At 43.1% G+C, this 17,732-nt stretch overlaps 1 protein-coding gene across 1 annotated transcript; it reads left to right on the top strand.

The window, feature by feature from the left end:
* Positions 1-313: 313 nt before the first annotated feature.
* Positions 314-17,174, top strand: LOC146618894 (uncharacterized). The gene is made up of 9 exons (XM_085370131.1): positions 314-326; positions 8,323-8,424; positions 8,600-8,800; positions 11,977-12,053; positions 12,552-12,778; positions 14,413-14,572; positions 16,471-16,633; positions 16,757-16,810; positions 16,921-17,174. Exons 1-9 carry the CDS (start codon positions 314-316, stop codon positions 17,172-17,174), a joined length of 1,251 nt encoding a protein of 416 aa, XP_085226257.1.
* The last annotated feature ends 558 nt before the right edge of the window (positions 17,175-17,732 follow it).

Here is a 17,732-nt window from a genome sequence, read left to right as displayed (position 1 = left end):
CAGTGAATCGATGTCTCGTTCACTCTTGGCATACAGCTTGATGTCATCCATGTACAGGAGGTGGCTGACAACTGCTCTATACTGCTCTATACAACTGCACCATAACAACAAGGAATTTACCGCCAAGTGAAATCTTCAGTACATGGACTGTGACGGATACCAGAGTACCTAACTATCCATGATATCTGCAGTGAACATGAAGCCACTGCATCAGTAATGCTCCCAACAAACTGATAAGTTTAAAGCCCTGGGCTCCACCCCTTGTGTTACTCTCCCAGTAGAAAAAGATCACAAATAATAAGAACTAGGCGACATGAAAGCATTAGGTAGGAGATTATTAAACCTCAAAGGTGAACTAAAGCAAAGCTAGAATAGCACAAAACAGAACATTTGTTGTTTGGGTTTTTTTTTAACTGTACAAACTGAAAAGATATAATATTATTTTACTCTGTGTTTTTGGCTTGAAATGTTCACATCTAAATGGTAATTGCAGCTAAAAACAAGTAAGAAGAACGAACAAGGCCAATTGTTTAGACAAGACAAATAACTTCAGAAATATGACTGACAAAAACAGAGCTCAGGATCGTGGCATCACCAATGCAATGCATTTGAGGACTGTTGTACACCCAAGTCCAAGCTGATATTGAATTATTCAATTCAGTTCAGTTCCTTCAATATGGTAAAATGGTAAATGGCCTGCATTTGTATAGCACTTTACTAGTCCCTAAGGACCCCAAAGCGCTTTACACTACATTCAGTCATTAATACAAAGAAAACAGAAAACCCTAGTAGTCATATGACCCCTATAAGCAAGCGCTTTGGTGAGAGTGGGAAGGAAAAACTCCCTTTCAACAGGAAGAAACTTCTAGCAGAACCAGGCTCAGGGAGGGGCGGCCATCTGCTGTGACTAGTTGGGCGAGAGAGCCGGAGATGAATAAGTAATGATTAAATGCAGAGAGGTGTAGAATAAACACTCAATGCATCGTGGCAATCCCCCTGCAGCCTAAACTTATTGCAGCATAATTAAGGGAGGATTCAGGGTGACCTGATACAGATCCAGTCCTAACTATCCAGTCGTTAAGTGATCCAGTCGGAATCCTACTTCCGGGCTGTGATATTATTCTGTTATCATATGTTACCTTATATATGTAATCAAAGTAGTTGAAGTATGATACTGCTGTAGATCATATTATACCCTTTAATATAGAGTGTGTGATCTGTATGTAGTTTAGTTCTCGTTATACTTTTGAGTTAAAAGAACATATTCACTTATTAGTTTATTAGATAAGTGTGCATCACTCTGTATCCTTGATCTGCTGGGAATGTATTACATGCTTAATTGTTGAATCATGAAGAGAAGGTTGCAAGCAGGAGACTCTGTGTCTAAGACAGGGGAGATAGACAGACCACATTCCACACCCCCACCTTACAGAAAGCAGAGAAACAACTGCCGAGGTCATAACTTAGGCGCCGTAAGAGAGAAAGAATGTTAATGTTTGGTCTTTTACGACTAGGTGGGGGCCGCTAGGAGCTATAAAAGGCTGAGAAACCCGTCACCATTTTGAGACTTGCTGTGACCCTCTTCAGGCATGTCTCCCCATCATGATGGTTCAAATGCTCTTTGTGTTGAATTGTATGGAAATAAATGATTGTTGATTGAGCATTTATACACCGAGTATTGTCCTTCCTTCAGCCCAAAGATTCAAAGAATTGGGAGATTTCAACAGGGCCTAAAGTAGTCTGCGTTTAATATGGCTTTTGTGTTGTTAACATGTTTAATGTTTTGTATTTTCTTCTATTTAATCTCAAAAAGCTCCTAAAACAGTCAGTGATCACTGTTGACCTCCCTCGGCTTTTATTACCGCTAATCATTTATTTAAGCTCAGTTTTTAAAACCTTAGGATGTAACTACAGCCCAGCCCATGCAGCAGTGTATGAATGACTAACCTTGTATTGTGGATGGATTATGTCAGTTGTTCTCCTGGCTGAAGTTTGGTCCTTTTACAGCATCCTGCCATGCGACATTACATTTGTTCCTGACCACCGAGAAAACTCATGTTAACCTTTATCGAGTGGAAAAAAAGTTAGCTTGTTTATATTATGCTAACATAGCTGTGTCGCTAGCGGTCACGTAGTACATCATTACATACCAGTTAGCCAAACTTCAGTAACCCTACAAATGTAAGTAAGTAAGTAAGTAAAATTTTATTTATATAGCACATTTCTATGCTCTATGATCATTTTATTAAAGATGAAAGACTTTAGCTCCTCCTTGAATCGCTACCTTATCGTGGTGGAGGGGTTTGTGTGTCCCAGGGATCCCAGGGGCTATGTTGTCTGGGGGCTTTTGCCCCCTGGTAGGGTCTCCCATGGCAAATTGGTCCTGGGTGAGGGACCAGACAAAGAGCGATTCAGAAGACCCTTATGAAAAGAACATCGAGGGAACAGTTTACCCTGCCCGGGATAGGGTTACCGGGGCCCCGCCCTGGAGCCAGGCCCGGGGAGGGTGCCCGAGGGCGAGCGTCTGGTGGCCGGGCCTTAGTCCACGGGGCCCGGCCGGGCACAGTCCGAAGAGGAGACATGGGCTCATCCTCCCGCAGGCCCACCACCCGCAGGAGGCGCCATAGGGGTCGGGTGCATTGTGTGCCGGGTGGCGGCCAGGAGCGGAGGCCCTGGCGGACTGACCCCCGGCTGCCAAGACTGGCAATAGGGACATGGAATGTCACCTCTCTGGTGGGGAAGGAGCCTGAGTTAGTGCGTGAGGTTGACAGGTACCGGCTAGATATAGTCGGGCTCACCTCTACGCATGGCTTGGGCTCTGGAACCAGTCTCCTGGAGAGGGGCTGGACTCTGTCTCAGTCTGGAGTTGCCCCTGGTGAGAGGCGGCGGGCTGGGGTGGGTATTCTAATATCCCCTCGGCTTGCTGCCAGTACGTTGGGGTTTTTCCGGGTGGATGAGAGGGTTTGTTCCCCGACTGTCATCTGCGCTTATGCGCCGAGTGGCAGTTTGGAGTACCCAGCCTTCTTAGAGTCCCTGGGGGGTGGGGGGGGGGGGGTGCTCCACCTGGAGGCTCTGTTGTCCTGCTGGGAAACTTCAATGCTCACGTGGGTAACGACAGCGAGACCTGGAGGAGCGTGATTGGGAGGAACGGCCTCCCTGATCTGAACCCGAGCGGTGCTTTGTTATTGGACTTCTGTGCTAATCACAGTTTGGCCATAACAAACACCTTGTTCGAACATAAGAGTGTCCATAAGTGCACGTGGCACCAGGACGCTCTAGGCCGTAGGTCGATGATCGATTTTGTAATCGTATCACCAGACCTGCGACCATATGTTCTGGACACTCAAGTAAAGAGAGGGGCTGAGCTGTCAACTGATCGATCAAGGTGGCGGGGGAGGACGCTGGACAGACCTGGTGCACCTAAACGCGTAGTGAGGGTGTGCTGGGAACGTCTAGCAGAGGCCCCAGTCCGCGAGATCTTCAACGCACACCTCCGGCAGAGCTTCAACAGCATTCCGAGGGAGACTGGGGACATTGAGTCCGAATGGACCATGTTCAGCGTCTCCATTGCCGAAGCTGCTGCATTGAGCTGCGGCCGCAAGGTGGTTGGTGCCTGCCGTGGTGGTAATCCCCGAACCAAATGGTGGACACCAGAGGTGAAGGGAGCCACCAGGCTGAAGAAGGAGTCCTATCGGGCTTGGTTAGCCTGTGGGACTCCGGAGGCAGCCGACATATCGACAGGCCAAGCGGAATGCGGCTCGGGCAGTGGCTGAAGCAAAAACTCGGGTGTGGGAGGAGTTCGGAGAGGCCATGGAAAAAGACTTTCGGACTGCCTCGAAGAGATTCTGGCAAACCGTCAGGCGTCTCAGGAGGGGAAAGCGGTGCTCTACCTGCACTGTGTATAGTGCTGGCGGAGCGCTGCTGACGTCGACTGAGAAAATTGTCAGACGGTGGAAGGAATACTTCGAGGACCTCCTTAATCCCACTGACACGTCTTCCGAGGAGGAAGCAGAGTCTGGGGATGAGGGGAATGACCCGCCAATTTCCGGGGGCGAGGTCACTGAGGCAGTTAAACAACTCCTTGGTGGCAGAGCCCCTGGTGTTGATGAGGTCCGCCCCGAGTTCCTGAAGGCTCTGGACGTTGTAGGGCTGTCCTGGTTGACACGCCTCTGCAATGTTGCGTGGAGATCAGGGGCAGTACCCGTGGACTGGCAGACCGGGGTGGTGGTCCCCATCTTTAAGAAGGGGGACCGGAGGGTGTGTTCCAACTACAGGGGGATCACACTCCTCAGCCTCCCTGGGAAAGTCTATGCCAGGGTGCTGGAAAGGAGAGTTCGTCCGGTAGTCGAACCTCGGATACGGGAGGAACAATGCGGTTTTCGTCCTGGTCGCGGAACACTGGACCAGCTCTTTATCCTCTCGAGGATACTTGAGGGTGCATGGGAGTTTGCTCAACCAGTCTACATGTGTTTTGTGGACTTGGAGAAGGCATTCGACCGTGTCCCTCGGGGTGTCTTGTGGGAGGTGTTGCGGGAGTATGGGGTGTCTGGCCCATTGCTAAGGGCCATTCGATCCCTATACAACCGTTGTAAGAGCTTGGTTCGCATTGCCGGCAATAAGTCGGACTCGTTCCCAGTGGGTGATGGGCTCCGCAAGGGCTGCCCTTTGTCACCGGTTCTGTTCATAATTTTTATGGACAGGATTTCTAGGCACAGCCAAGTGGCGGAGGGCTTTCTCTTTGGTGGCCTCAGAATCTCATCTCTGATTTTTGCTGATGATGTGGTTCTGTTGGCTTCATCGGGTGAGGGCCTCCAGCTCGCACTGGAGCGGTTCGCAGCCGAGTGTGAAGCAGCGGGAATGAGGATCAGCACCTCCAAATCTGAGGCCATGGTTCTCAGCCGGAAAAGGGTGGAGTGCCCACTCCGGGTCGGGGATGAGTTCCTGCCCCAAGTGGAGGAGTTCAAGTATCTCGGGGTCTTGTTCGCGAGTGATGGGAGAAGGGAGCCGGAGATCGACAGACGGATTGGGGCTGCAGCTGCAGTAATGCGGATGCTGCACCGGTCCGTCGTGGTGAAGAGGGAGCTGAGTGTAAAAGCGAAGCTCTCAATTTACCGGTCGATCTACGTCCCTACCCTCACCTATGGCCACGAGCTGTGGGTAGTGACCGAAAGAACGAGATCGCGGATACAAGCGGCAGAAATGAGCTTCCTCCGAAGGGTGGCTGGCCTCTCCCTTAGAGATAGGGTGAGAAGTTCGGCCATCCGGGAGGGGCTCAGAGTAGAGCCGCTGCTGCTCCACATCGAAAGGAGCCAGCTGAGGTGGTTCGGGCATCTGACAAGGATGCCCCCTGGGCGCCTCCTGGGTGAGGTGTTCCAGGCATGTCCCACCGGGAGGAGGCCCCGGGGCAGACCCAGGACACGCTGGAGAGATTATATCTCTCGGCTGGCCTGGGAACGCCTTGGTATTCCCCCGGATAAGCTGGAGGAGGTGGCTGGGGAGAGGGAGGTCTGGGCCTCTTTGCTTAGGCTGCTGCCCCCGCGACCCGGCCCCGGACAAAGCGGATGAAAATGGATGGATGGATGGACAAGGAAATGGCTAATGACATCAGACTTAAGAGGCAGATAACAGCACAACAAAAGAATTCAGGTCACCTGATCCAGCCCTAATTATATGCTTCATTTAAAAAGAAAAGTTTTTAACCAAATTTTTAGAGGGTCTGTGTTTTATTCTATTCGGACTCATTCGATTTAATTTTAAATTAGGTTTTATTTATTTAGCACTAAATCACAACAACAGTTTCCTCAAGGTGCTTAAATTGTTAGGTGAAACCCTAAAATAATTAAAAGAAAACAGAGAGAACCCTAACAGTCATATAACCCCCTATGAGCAAGTGCTTTGGCAACACTGGGAATTAAAAACTTTGCTTTAACAGGAAGAAACGTCCATAAGAGCCAGGTTCAGGGAAGGGTGGCCATCTGGCGTGACCATATGGGGTGAGGAGAGGAAGACAGGACAAAACACATTGTTACACCCCGGCCTAGGCAACCGGCGTGCAACACACGAAAAATAAAAATAAGGAAAAAAAACAAAACAAACAAACTACTACGGGTCTCCACAAAAAAAGTCCCAAAACGAAAGTATCAACAACTACTTACATCAAAGCAAAATAAGACATTTATTTACATCAAACCACCAAACTATTTACAACCGGGGGGGGGGGGGGAGATCGCAAACATGACAAACTGAAACACAGGGCTTAAATACATAGAGGGAGCAATCAGGGAATGGACAACAGGAGGGGGAAACAGCTGGGGCAAATCAGAACTGACGAGACAAGGAAGCGTAAATTGAACACACTGAAATAAGACAGACTTTCAAAGTAAAGCAGGAAACACAACCGTCACGTCTAAAACAAAACACTGACAACACCGAATCGTAACAACATGATGTGGAAAAGAGCCGTTAATAATAACGAAAGCAGAGTAGAATATAAATACATTACAGGGAATGCAGAATTATTAGGCAAGTTGTATTTTTGAGGAATAATTTTATTATTGAACAACAACCATGTTCTCAGTGAACCCAAAAAACTCATTAATATCAAAGCTGAATGTTTTTGGAAGTAGTTTTTAGTTTGTTTTTAGTTTTAGCTATTTTAGGGGGATATCTGTGTGTGCAGGTGACTATTACTGTGCATAATTATTAGGCAACTTAACAAAAAACAAATATATACCCATTTCAATTATTTATTTTTACTAGTGAAACCAATATAACATCTCCACATTCACAAATACATTTCTGACATTCAAAAACAAAACAAAAACAAATCAGCGACCAATATAGCCACCTTTCTTTGCAAGGACACTCAAAAGCCTGCCATCCATGGATTCTGTCAGTGTTTTGATCTGTTCACCATCAACATTGCGTGCAGCAGCAACCACAGCCTCTCAGACACTGTTCAGAGAGGTGTACTGTTTTCCTTCCTTGTAAATCTCACATTTGATGATGGACCACAGGTTCTCAATGGGGTTCAGATCAGGTGAACAAGGAGGCCATGTCATTAGTTTTTCTTCTTTTATACCCTTTCTTGCCAGCCACGCTGTGGAGTACTTGGACGTGTGTGATGGAGCATTGTCCTGCATGAAAATCATGTTTTTCTTGAAGGATTCAGACTTCTTCCTGTACCACTGCTTGAAGAAGGTGTCTTCCAGAAACTGGCAGTAGGACTGGGAGTTGAGCTTGACTCCATCCTGAACCCGAAAAGGCCCCACAAGCTCATCTTTGATGATACCAGCCCAAACCAGTACTCCACCTCCACCTTGCTGGCGTCTGAGTCGGACTGGAGCTCTCTGCCCTTTACCGATCCAGCCACGGGCCCATCCATCTGGCCCATCAAGACTCACTCTCATTTCATCAGTCCATAAAACCTTAGAAAAACCAGTCTTGAGATATTTCTTGGCCCAGTCTTGACGTTTCAGCTTGTGTGTCTTCTTCAGTGGTGGTCGTCTTTCAGCCTTTCTTACCTTGGCCATGTCTCTGAGTATTGCACACCTTGTGCTTTTGGGCACTCCAGTGATGTTGCAGCTCTGAAATATGGCCAAACTGGTGGCAAGTGGCATCTTGGCAGCTGCACGCTTGACTTTTCTCAGTTCATGGGCAGTTATTTTGCGCCTTGGTTTTTCCACACGCTTCTTGCGACCCTGTTGACTATTTTGAATGAAACGCTTGATTGTTCGATGATCACGCTTCAGAAGCTTTGCAATTTTGAGACTGCTGCATCCCCAAGATATCTCACTATTTTTGACTTTTCTGAGCCTGTCAAGTCCTTCTTTTGACCCATTTTGCCAAAGGAAAGGACGTTGCCTAATAATTATGCACACCTGATATAGGGTGTTGATGTCATTAGACCACACCCCTTCTCATTACAGAGATGCACATCACCTAATATGCTTAATTGGTAGTAGGCTTTCGAGCCTATACAGCTTGGAGTAAGACAACATGCATGAAGAGGATGATGTGGACAAAATACTCATTTGCCTAATAATTCTGCACTCCCTGTAGTGGAAAATGTGACTGAAGAAGAACTACTCAAGGCAAGATTCAAGGTCAACTGATCCAGCCCTAACTATATGCTTTATCAAAAACGAAGTTTTCAACCTAATCTTTGAAAGCAGGGAGGGTGTCTGTCTCCCAAATCTGTCCCCCACATATGAGGGTCCTGAAAGCTGAAGGCTCTGCCTCCTATTGTTCTTCTTCTAAAGGAAATTTATACTGGTTACTATGAATGATGTGTGTATTTTGACCTGGTCTTTGACTCTACAGCTCCTTTATGTGGAAATACAACCTTCAACATACATAAGCATTTATGTTGTCAGTCAACTGTTGTTGCCAAATCTTCACCACAACACAGATGTTGTGATAAAGGTAAGCAGAGCTAATCAAAATACAAGTATTTCACTATAAAAAAAAGTATTTAAATGATCTGTTGTATGAGGAACATATAAAACCCGTTTCCTTAAAAAAGTTTAACATTAACTTAATTATGCATAAAGTACACTATATGCATTTCATTTTCTAGTATCTGGTTCTTTTTCCACAGAGACATATGATGTGGAAAAGCAGCTGTGTTGTGGTCCAATTAATGATAAGAAGATCCTTGAAAGGAACTCTACAGATCACCAGTGCTGTTATCATGACCAGTTCAACACAAAGACCGAGTGCTGCTGTTGGAAAAAGGAAAGTGCTGAAGTACAATTGAAGAATTCATCTTGCTGTTCAGAGGAGTCAGCTGTGCTTGAAGGTCAGAACTTGTCTAATACAATTTCATGCACATCTTAGAAATTACATTTGATATTCAACTGAATTTCAGTTGGCATTTTGTATCTTTGCAAAATTCTAGTTGGTGGAAAAAGGCTACACAATACTTTATGACGGCTCGAGGAAATGATGTGGTCACAGTTGATCCAAGTCATTAACTAGTAACCAGAACAATAAAAAATCCTGAGCATTGTTCAGCAATTATTAACAGACTTCAGCCACCTCTGTCTCTTCCTGAAGAGTGCAGTGGTGTTTAGCCCAGTCTAGTTTATTGTCAATGTGTACTCTAACGTATTTATACATACTATGTCCACATGGAGTCCCTGGATTGAAACAGGGGTCACAGGTTTCATAATCCTCCTAAAGTCCACAATCAATTCATTGGTCTTTGTAATGTTGAGCTCCAGATAATTCTGCTTGCACCACATAACAAAGGAGTCCATGTGTGGTCGAGTACCTGGTACTCTACGTCAATGTATCACCTTCACTGATGCATTCAACCACCGGAGACTCATCAGAAAACTTCTAAAGGTCTCTGTGCAGTGTCTCCCATCAGTGGTGTAGAGGGTGAATAGCCCCAGTGTTGTTGATCATCTCGTCAGACACAGTTTTGAAGACACACATGAACCTTCAGCCAGGTAATCAGCAATCCAGGACACAAGAGAGGCATCTACCTGCATTGCTGTCAGCTTCTCACACAGGATGGTCAGCCTGATGGTACTGAATGCACTGAGGAAGTAAAAAAAAAACATGACCTTCACAGTCCTTGCTGGCTGATTCAGATGGGCATAGACATGGTTGAGCAGGTAGATGACGGCGTTATCAGCTCCAAGACGGGGCTGGTAAGCGAATTGAAAGAGGTTCATATATGGAGCTGATCAAGGATGAGTCTTTCCAGGTTCTTGATGTGGTCACTGCCACCAGTCTACAATGACCAGAAAAATGGTTTGGTCATCAATTCAGTTCAGTGTTCTATATAGCATCAATTCATATCAACCTTTGTTTCAAGGCATGTTATGTTTAACCCACCATCATGGCAAAATGTGACGTTGGGTCCACCATGTCCACTCGCGGTTTGCCTGTCCAATCGGTTGGGGTTATCAGGTTGCTATATTGCAAGGTAAAGAACCTATAATATTAGAAAGAACCCCAAACAATTACACATTATCCTATAAGCAAGCACTTGGCAACAGTGGTACTTTTACCAGGAAGAGCTCTGTAGCAGAGCCAGACTCATGGGAGGCACCCATCCGCCACAACTGGTTGGGGTGAGGGGATAGAGAAGAGAGAAAGCCAGAGTTTAATAATTACTAATGATTAAATGGTAGTAGTGTATTAAGGATTAAAATGGAAAATGAGAGATAAAGATGAATGGAGGGCAGTTAGTGAACCAGGGAATGCAGACTGGTAAGGAGGAAGTGAAGATAGCTATGAAGAGGATGAAGAAGGGGAGCTCAGGTAAAACAAAGGATGACAAGCAGATAGTCTGAAAAGGAACTGAAGGAAGCACACCCTAAATATACACACAAGGTAATGAGGGAAATGCACAACAGATAGGAGACACAGCTGAACCTAATTAGACGTGGTGAGACAGGGAGACTTAAGGAACTAGAAACACAGAAACTGAGAGACTAGCAATGATAAATCATGAGGAAATCAAAGATTAACAAGAATAATACAAAACACAGAACACTGGGCCACCATCCCAGAGCCATAACTCCTTTAGTTGTATGGAGGTGTCTAGGGTAGAGGGCAGCGTTTTTTTTTAAACAGACTGACAGTATGATCCTAGAGAGTGATTGGAGGCCTGAGGAAAGGATAAGAAGTGGATAGGCACTAATTTTCAAGAACAAAGGTAAACCACAACCATTAAATAGCAACTACAGAAGGATAAAGTTGATGAGCTATATCATCTAGCTGTGGAAAAGAGGTTAAGAGGAGAGGTGATGATCAGTGAGCTGCAGTTATTGCTTCGTGCCAAAAAAAGCAGGGATCCGCTCTTAGCTCCTTCTTGCTGGCCATGGTTATAGACAGGACAACAGGTCAGCCTGAGTTCAGGCAGTGCTGTGAAATATGTGCTCTGTAGTGAGAGAGTGAGGAAAAGAGGCTGGAGACTTGGAGTTATGTCCTGGAAAACAGATGTTAGGCAGGATGGAGTGGGTGTCATGTCAATGAAAGACATTCCTCACTTCATTTAAAACAAAAGTTGCATTCAGGAGAAAAGAAAAAAAAATGTTACAAACCAGATGAGAAGGCATTTTACAAAGTTAAATCTTTGAAATCTGTTTTAGACCTAAAGCTAAATGGGTCTTGCATTTTAAAAACTTAAAAATTAGTTCTGTCAAAAAATTGTGCTTACTCAACTTTTTAGTAGCAAATGTAATGTTTGAAAAAACTGTTTAAAAAAAAAAAAAAATACATTCCTACCACCAGAGTGAATAAGGCTGAAGTCACTTAATGGTCCAAATACATTATCTCAGAAAATCTTATAGATCAATAGTCAAGATGGGAGTTAGAGCTGAAAAATTCAGCTTTATTTGTTTTCTTCTTGATAGCACAGGTGTTTTTTTTTTATATCGAGATAAGTTAATGAATTTACTGTGTAGTGCACCTCTTTCTTTTTCTGTTTATGAGAGTCATTATTCCTCATCCAAGAGTCTTTCTCTTTCCTTGTCATCTATGTGACAGTAATCATCCAAATAACAGCATTTATGTGATTTATTTGATTGTTTTATAGTCTTTATTACTATAGGCTTTACTGGGCCTCACAAACCACAGTAAAAACAATAATATGGCATATACTGTTTTCTTAATTTATAAATGTGCATGTAGCCACTTAAATAGAAGCAGTAGCATTCCAACATTAACTTACAAGGCCCAGTCAAAATTTCTGGTACCCATCCAAAGGGTGTATAGTGTAAACTAGGGATGGGAAGTCACAGTGGTTTCTTGCTGGGTTTGGTTTCAGATTCATTTATACTGAATTCCTACATGCAGTGCACAAGAATGGCAAAGATGGATGTGTTTATTATGTTATTTTGGCAAAAACAAATTTAAAAACAGAACAAAAGACCGCAAATCCTCTGAGTCATCTTTTCCATAGATAATTCATCCCCAAATGTTCCCATCTACCCTTTCCACCCTCACACCCCTCCTTAGGTCAAAGCAATTCCAAGGTGGGAAACCAAGTCTGCTGTGATGGCTGTTCATCTGTGCAGAAGCCTTGGATCAATCAAGTAATGCACTCAATACATTGTTTGCTTTTCCCAGGCCTGCCCAGCTGGCTGACTTTTTTCTATTAATGCAAGTCAAAATGCTTAATCTCTAGAAAAATCTAATTGTTTCCAGTGAAGGCTATGAGCTATAAGCACTGTTTTCAGCTTTCAGCTCTTTTTCTTTTGCTTACAGAAAAAGGAAGAATATAATAAGTCCATTCTGGCAAGATTTTTAATAAGATAATTGATTAGAAAGCATTCTGGATAGCACAGGTCCAGAATTAAAGGTAAATTTGAGCAGGATTCAATTGCTGCAAAGAACAATACAATGTAGAGTTAACGGCAGTCGAACCCAGTGATCCCAGTGAAAAAAAAGAGCTGTTTTTGTACCACTTTGATGAGAAAGCTCGGAGCTCCACCCCGCTCCTTTTACATGGTTACTCAGGGTGTTTTCTATCTGATATATAGGATGTTTCTGCATTGCTGCACACATTACTGTTTTATTTCTGATTCTTCAAGTGCTGTGGGGACACACCGTTTGGCTCAGCACAACGTGGAGTTCTCTGTTGTAATAACACCTTGTATGAGAACAGAAATGATGGAGAGGAATGTTCAGAGACGGGTATTCCTTATGACCCAGCTAAAGGGACCATATGTTGCTCTCAGTTTCATGGCAGCCCGGGACAACACTGCTGTGGGACAGAAATTTACCAGCCTGATGCTGAGATCTGCTGTAACGGACACAGGTGAGTGTGTGTGTGTGTGTGTGTGTGTGTGTGTGTGTGTGTGTGTGTGTGTGTGTGTGTGTGTGTGTGTGTGTGTCCTGAGGGACAGCTCAAGTCAAGCATTTTTGAGACAAAGTTAGAGAGGTGAGGCTGTTTAGGCATGTGCATAGGGGGGATTGTCGATATACTGGACAAAGAATGTTAAATCTGGAACTGCCAGGCAAGAGAAAGACATTACTCTCACATGAAGATTTATGTATGTACTAAAGAGGACATGCAAAGATTTGGTGCAAAAAAAAAGAGGATGGTAAGGAATATCCAGTGTGGGAACTTCTAAAGGGATCAGCTGAAAGAAGAAATCTGTTTCGAGTTGTATTGTATTGCTGATGAAATCTGGTGAAACAAACTTCTTTCTTTTTTTAAATTTAGTTGGTATGTATCGCTGGATTGCATTTTGTCTCTCAGGACAGCTGTGCTAAAGGGAACCACTTAATTTAATGTTTTCTGAGAGAGGGTGGAGGAAAACTCAGAAAGGAGTGGCATGGGAAAATTACTTTTCATGGAATGTATATGTGTCTGCGATACGCAAATGCTCCAGCTGTGCACAAACCCTATCCCCACTTTGTTTTCAGTGTGGTGACTTTAAAATGCACTGAGCTACTGTGCCAGAGAATTTCTGTCTCAGTCTGTGTAGTCTCTGACTGGGTTTGGCCCTGTTTTAGTTAAAGTTTATTGTTAAGGGCTATGTTCATGTGTGCATGTCTTTTCATAATTATGTTCTTTGGCTTTCTTTTTAGAGGTTATTATTTAAATTATCGCCCTACTCAGCAGCAAATAGCATTAAGATTTCAGTTTTTTTCTTTTTATAGTTTGCTCTTTACAAGATGAACTGGTTGAGTCTTGGCTGCTCTAATCAAGCTTATTTCCAGTTGGAGTAGCTGTCAAAGTGACAACACCTTTATGTTATTTTCTGGTTTTATGTTTTATTCTATTATCCATTAGATTGTTACATTGTTATGTCTGTTTTTTGTGTTTTATTATAAATTGATTTTCATCTGTAAAATTGCTTAATAAGTACATTTTACTTTTACTTACTAACAGCGGCAGCATTACACATAGCCATAGCCAGCAGCCACTACCTTAATTATAACTAAGCAAGCAGCTAATGTAGCTGCAGGGTAACTGCTAAGAGTTAAATGGCTGACATTAATATGATAACTCCATAGCATGTTAATGTTTATGAAACGGAAGCATTACTGATGTCACAAAATAAATTGATGTTCCATGATGTGAACATTATCAACAGTTTATGTTCAGCTGCTAATGAGGGGAGCATCTATGTAAGCCTATCTTTAGCAGTGCTGTCTGAAGTTGCACGTTCACTGGAGGAGGCACAGACAGCACTTTTGGTATCAATATTGTTGGAGATAAAATTATAATTCATTATAAATTTTCAGTATTTTCATCTGAGTTAAGTATAGATGAAAATCTTTTTTTTCCTGCCAACACTCTGTTGAAGAAGTTAAGAAGGTATCTTCCAGAGTGAGATCCAGTTAATACATAAGACAAGAGTCATCTAATTCAGAATCTTTTTGGCATACATCTTTATCACTGTCCTTATTGAATCATAACGGTTACCTCTGTTTTCCACCCAGACATTCCAGATTGGAAAATATTCACTGCTGTGGGATTAAAGCCTACAACATTAAAGACCCACAGATGAAGTGCTGTGCAGGAACACTGTACAATCTGACACTGTTAGATGAGCATGGACAGGACGCACAGTGTTGCGGATCCCTTCTGCAAAAGCAACAGGTAGAGTTAATATTACTGATGCTATCTCAAGATCTACTCTTTGTTTATGTAATCATGTCTTACACCTTATTAGGTCATAAGATCTTAGAGTAGAAGAGAATGGAATAGAATAGAATTCAACTTTATTGTCTCTCCTACAACATGCAATGATCCAAGCACACTCTGTGGGAGGAGGTATGCAAAATATGGAGAGGGGCTTCCAACCAGTGCAAATGTGCTCCCATGCAGTCCTCAACCCATCTATCTTCTTAGCTAAAAATGTAACTATTAACATCCTTGAAGGCGCGTGCCAATGCACCGCTGAGTCTTGTTCTGATGTACTGTCTTTCCTATGTTGTGACATGTGGACAATGATCCAAGGACACTTTGGGGGAGGAAATGTGCAAAATACTTTCACAGGAGGCTTGGCTGCTGTGAGGAAGGAGAGGGAGAGATGAAAGGGTGGTTGCTGTTGCAGGTTTAAGCCTTGATTATAATATGTTACAAAGATGGACATGGATACCTGGAGACCTAATAGTGGTCATTCCTCTTACACATCTTTGAAGTCCGCTTGATGTCTCCCATCTGGGTATATGATGAGTCAGTACATTGTCTGCAGATGTTCCTAGTACACATGGACCATAATAAACCAAAGCTTTCAAACAAGAAGTTTCATGGTGTCAGTGAGCTGGACCCATAAGCCCCTTTACCATTAGTACCTACTTTAATTGACTTGGCATGGTTTGTCACAGTTTCCAGGATTTTCCATTGGGTCCAGGTGCTTTTTTAGTAGCTGCTCAGCCCAGATTCCAAGCAATCCAAACAGGTACTAAAATATGACGTCGTCAGACTGGTTGCCACGAATTGGGTGGTAGGTAGCAACACTTAATGAGTCATGAGAGTATCTCGTTTGCGAAAATCCATAGTCTGCTTCGAAGTTCACCTAAGTCCACCTGTTGGAGCATTCGTGTCGCATATCAATTGCAATGTGCAATGCACAGATATGTTGCTATGACAACAAGCACACAAATAAGGAACTAGTGGGTTGTAATGGAAAACCAGTCAATCCGAGTCAAGTTGTTTCGATTCGTAGAGAGTTGATCCGAATAGGTACTAATGGAAAAGGAGTTATTGAGTCACACGTAAAAAAAAAAAATTGACTTCGCTCATTGGCCCACTCCAAACTGCTTTCAACTCCACTGCCGTTGGTTGGCTTTAAACCAGTGATAGTCTTTATGCCAACCAGACTTCCTTCCCTCACAAGAATTTCCTCCATAGTTTAGGGATAAAACATCCAAACAAAAGCTAAAAAATGTGCTGTGCATTACAGTGCTCAGATTGTTACATAGGAGAAACCTAAAAATCCCCCAGATGCATGGTACAACACAGGAGAGCCAAGTCATCAGGATAAGACTCAGCTGTACATTTATAACTAAAGGAGAACAGACACTCATTTGAAAATCCCACCAGAAAAACAGTTGGTTTAAGAGAGGAGCAAAGCAGTCCAATGACGATCACTGAATAGAGGTGGTGGTCTATGACACCAACTATCAGACAGTCTTGAAATCCCTTCCCTGGTGTTTCAAACCACACTTGAAGCACACCTTGAACCATGTGATCTTAATAACTCACATGATTGCATGGTGGGGTAGTGTCTCATAAGAGATTCACACTTTGGCTTTAATTACCATAATGACACTGCTAGATTTGCACATATTTGCTGTTATTGAAGTCACTTAAGACTAACATGGACTGAATTGTGAATCTACACAGACAAACAAAGCTGATTTTAGCTTATGTAGCAACATTACTGGGTGAACTTGACATTAACTAACACATTCCTCAAAAACTCCAAACAATTATGTTTATGTATAATTGTATAATTATGTATATAAAGAACACTGTCTTTTTAAATCCAGGACATTTGCTGCTCAAGTGAGGACAGAGAAGTGCTATACTCTGCTAAGACGGGATTCAGATGCTGTGGTCACCTCTACTTCAACACCACCCTGTGGTCATGCTGTGCTGAGCGGCTGAGATCAATCCATGAACCAGGACAGGATCGGAGAAAGATGAATAATGGTCTGTCATCTCTACTTAAAAGTCCTCTCACAAAGTAGAACTAAATTTTGTGTCATTTGAACTTAATAGCACAGCTTAGATCATGTATTTCACCTGTTCTGTGTCTATAATGTTCTTTTACAGAATCCAGACTTCAATCAGTGAATAATATGAACAAAACTGATCTTTGCAAAAAAAGTAGGACATCAGTCTATATGTAAATTTAAAAAACAAAACATTGTAGCAAATGCTGTTTAGGAATTTATGGGGGTTTGTAATGCAATGTATTTGTGTGCGTCTCTGTTTAGTGCGCATCGGGACAGTGGAAAGTGTCTCTCTGCATAGCATTGTGTTCAAGAGCGTGCTGAAGATCCGTGGAAAGAAGGCCAAAGTGAAAGCGTTGCCTTTCCCTTATATCTTGAAAACAGATGATCACTGCAGCTCACCCAAACTGATTCCTGGGAAGACCTACTTCTTTAACAAAGTTAATGTTTTCACCGATTCCAACCATGACACTGTTCTTCAGTCACTCCACTTCATTTTTTCTAAGTGTTCAGCTTAGATCACCAGTCACTGATGGATACATATTACTTCTTACTCACACACTGATTTACATTTTTTCACAACAGCTATTACAGAGATGCGTTGTCACATAACGGTCTGTTACCTCTAAAACAATCAACCGTAAAGGTACTCATCATCATAAAAAAATTAAACCTGACGTTTTACCAGCAATACCAGCAGCAAAGTTGGTGAAAACCAACCCAAAGAGATCTTTTCAGTTCATCATTGCTTTTCTTACTCATTCAGGCTCAAAATATGACCTGTTTGCTTGGATTAGCATGCACTCACCTTGAACATTGCTCTGGATCCCACGGATCTTCATGAGCTTTACTGATCTTTATTTTACCTTTTCAGATTTTTGAATAGGTTTGAGTTTGCATTTGCAGCAGTGTTGCACTGCCAAAAATTTTAGGCCAGTCACTTTTTTTTCTACAAGGTGAGATAAGTTATTGTTGCACAAATAACAGTTGGAGGTTTTTTGTTTGTTTCTTTTAAAATTTTCTATTATACAGATTATGTAACTTGAGTAAAAAGAAAAACAAAGCTAATTTGCCAG

This window comes from Diplotaxodon limnothrissa, linkage group LG14 (assembly GCF_057381915.1).
Source record: "Diplotaxodon limnothrissa isolate DT_005_m linkage group LG14, D_limnothrissa_male_GT1.1, whole genome shotgun sequence".
NCBI classification, from domain to species: Eukaryota; Metazoa; Chordata; class Actinopteri; order Cichliformes; family Cichlidae; genus Diplotaxodon; species Diplotaxodon limnothrissa.
This window is presented reverse-complemented; position numbering and strand designations above follow the sequence as displayed.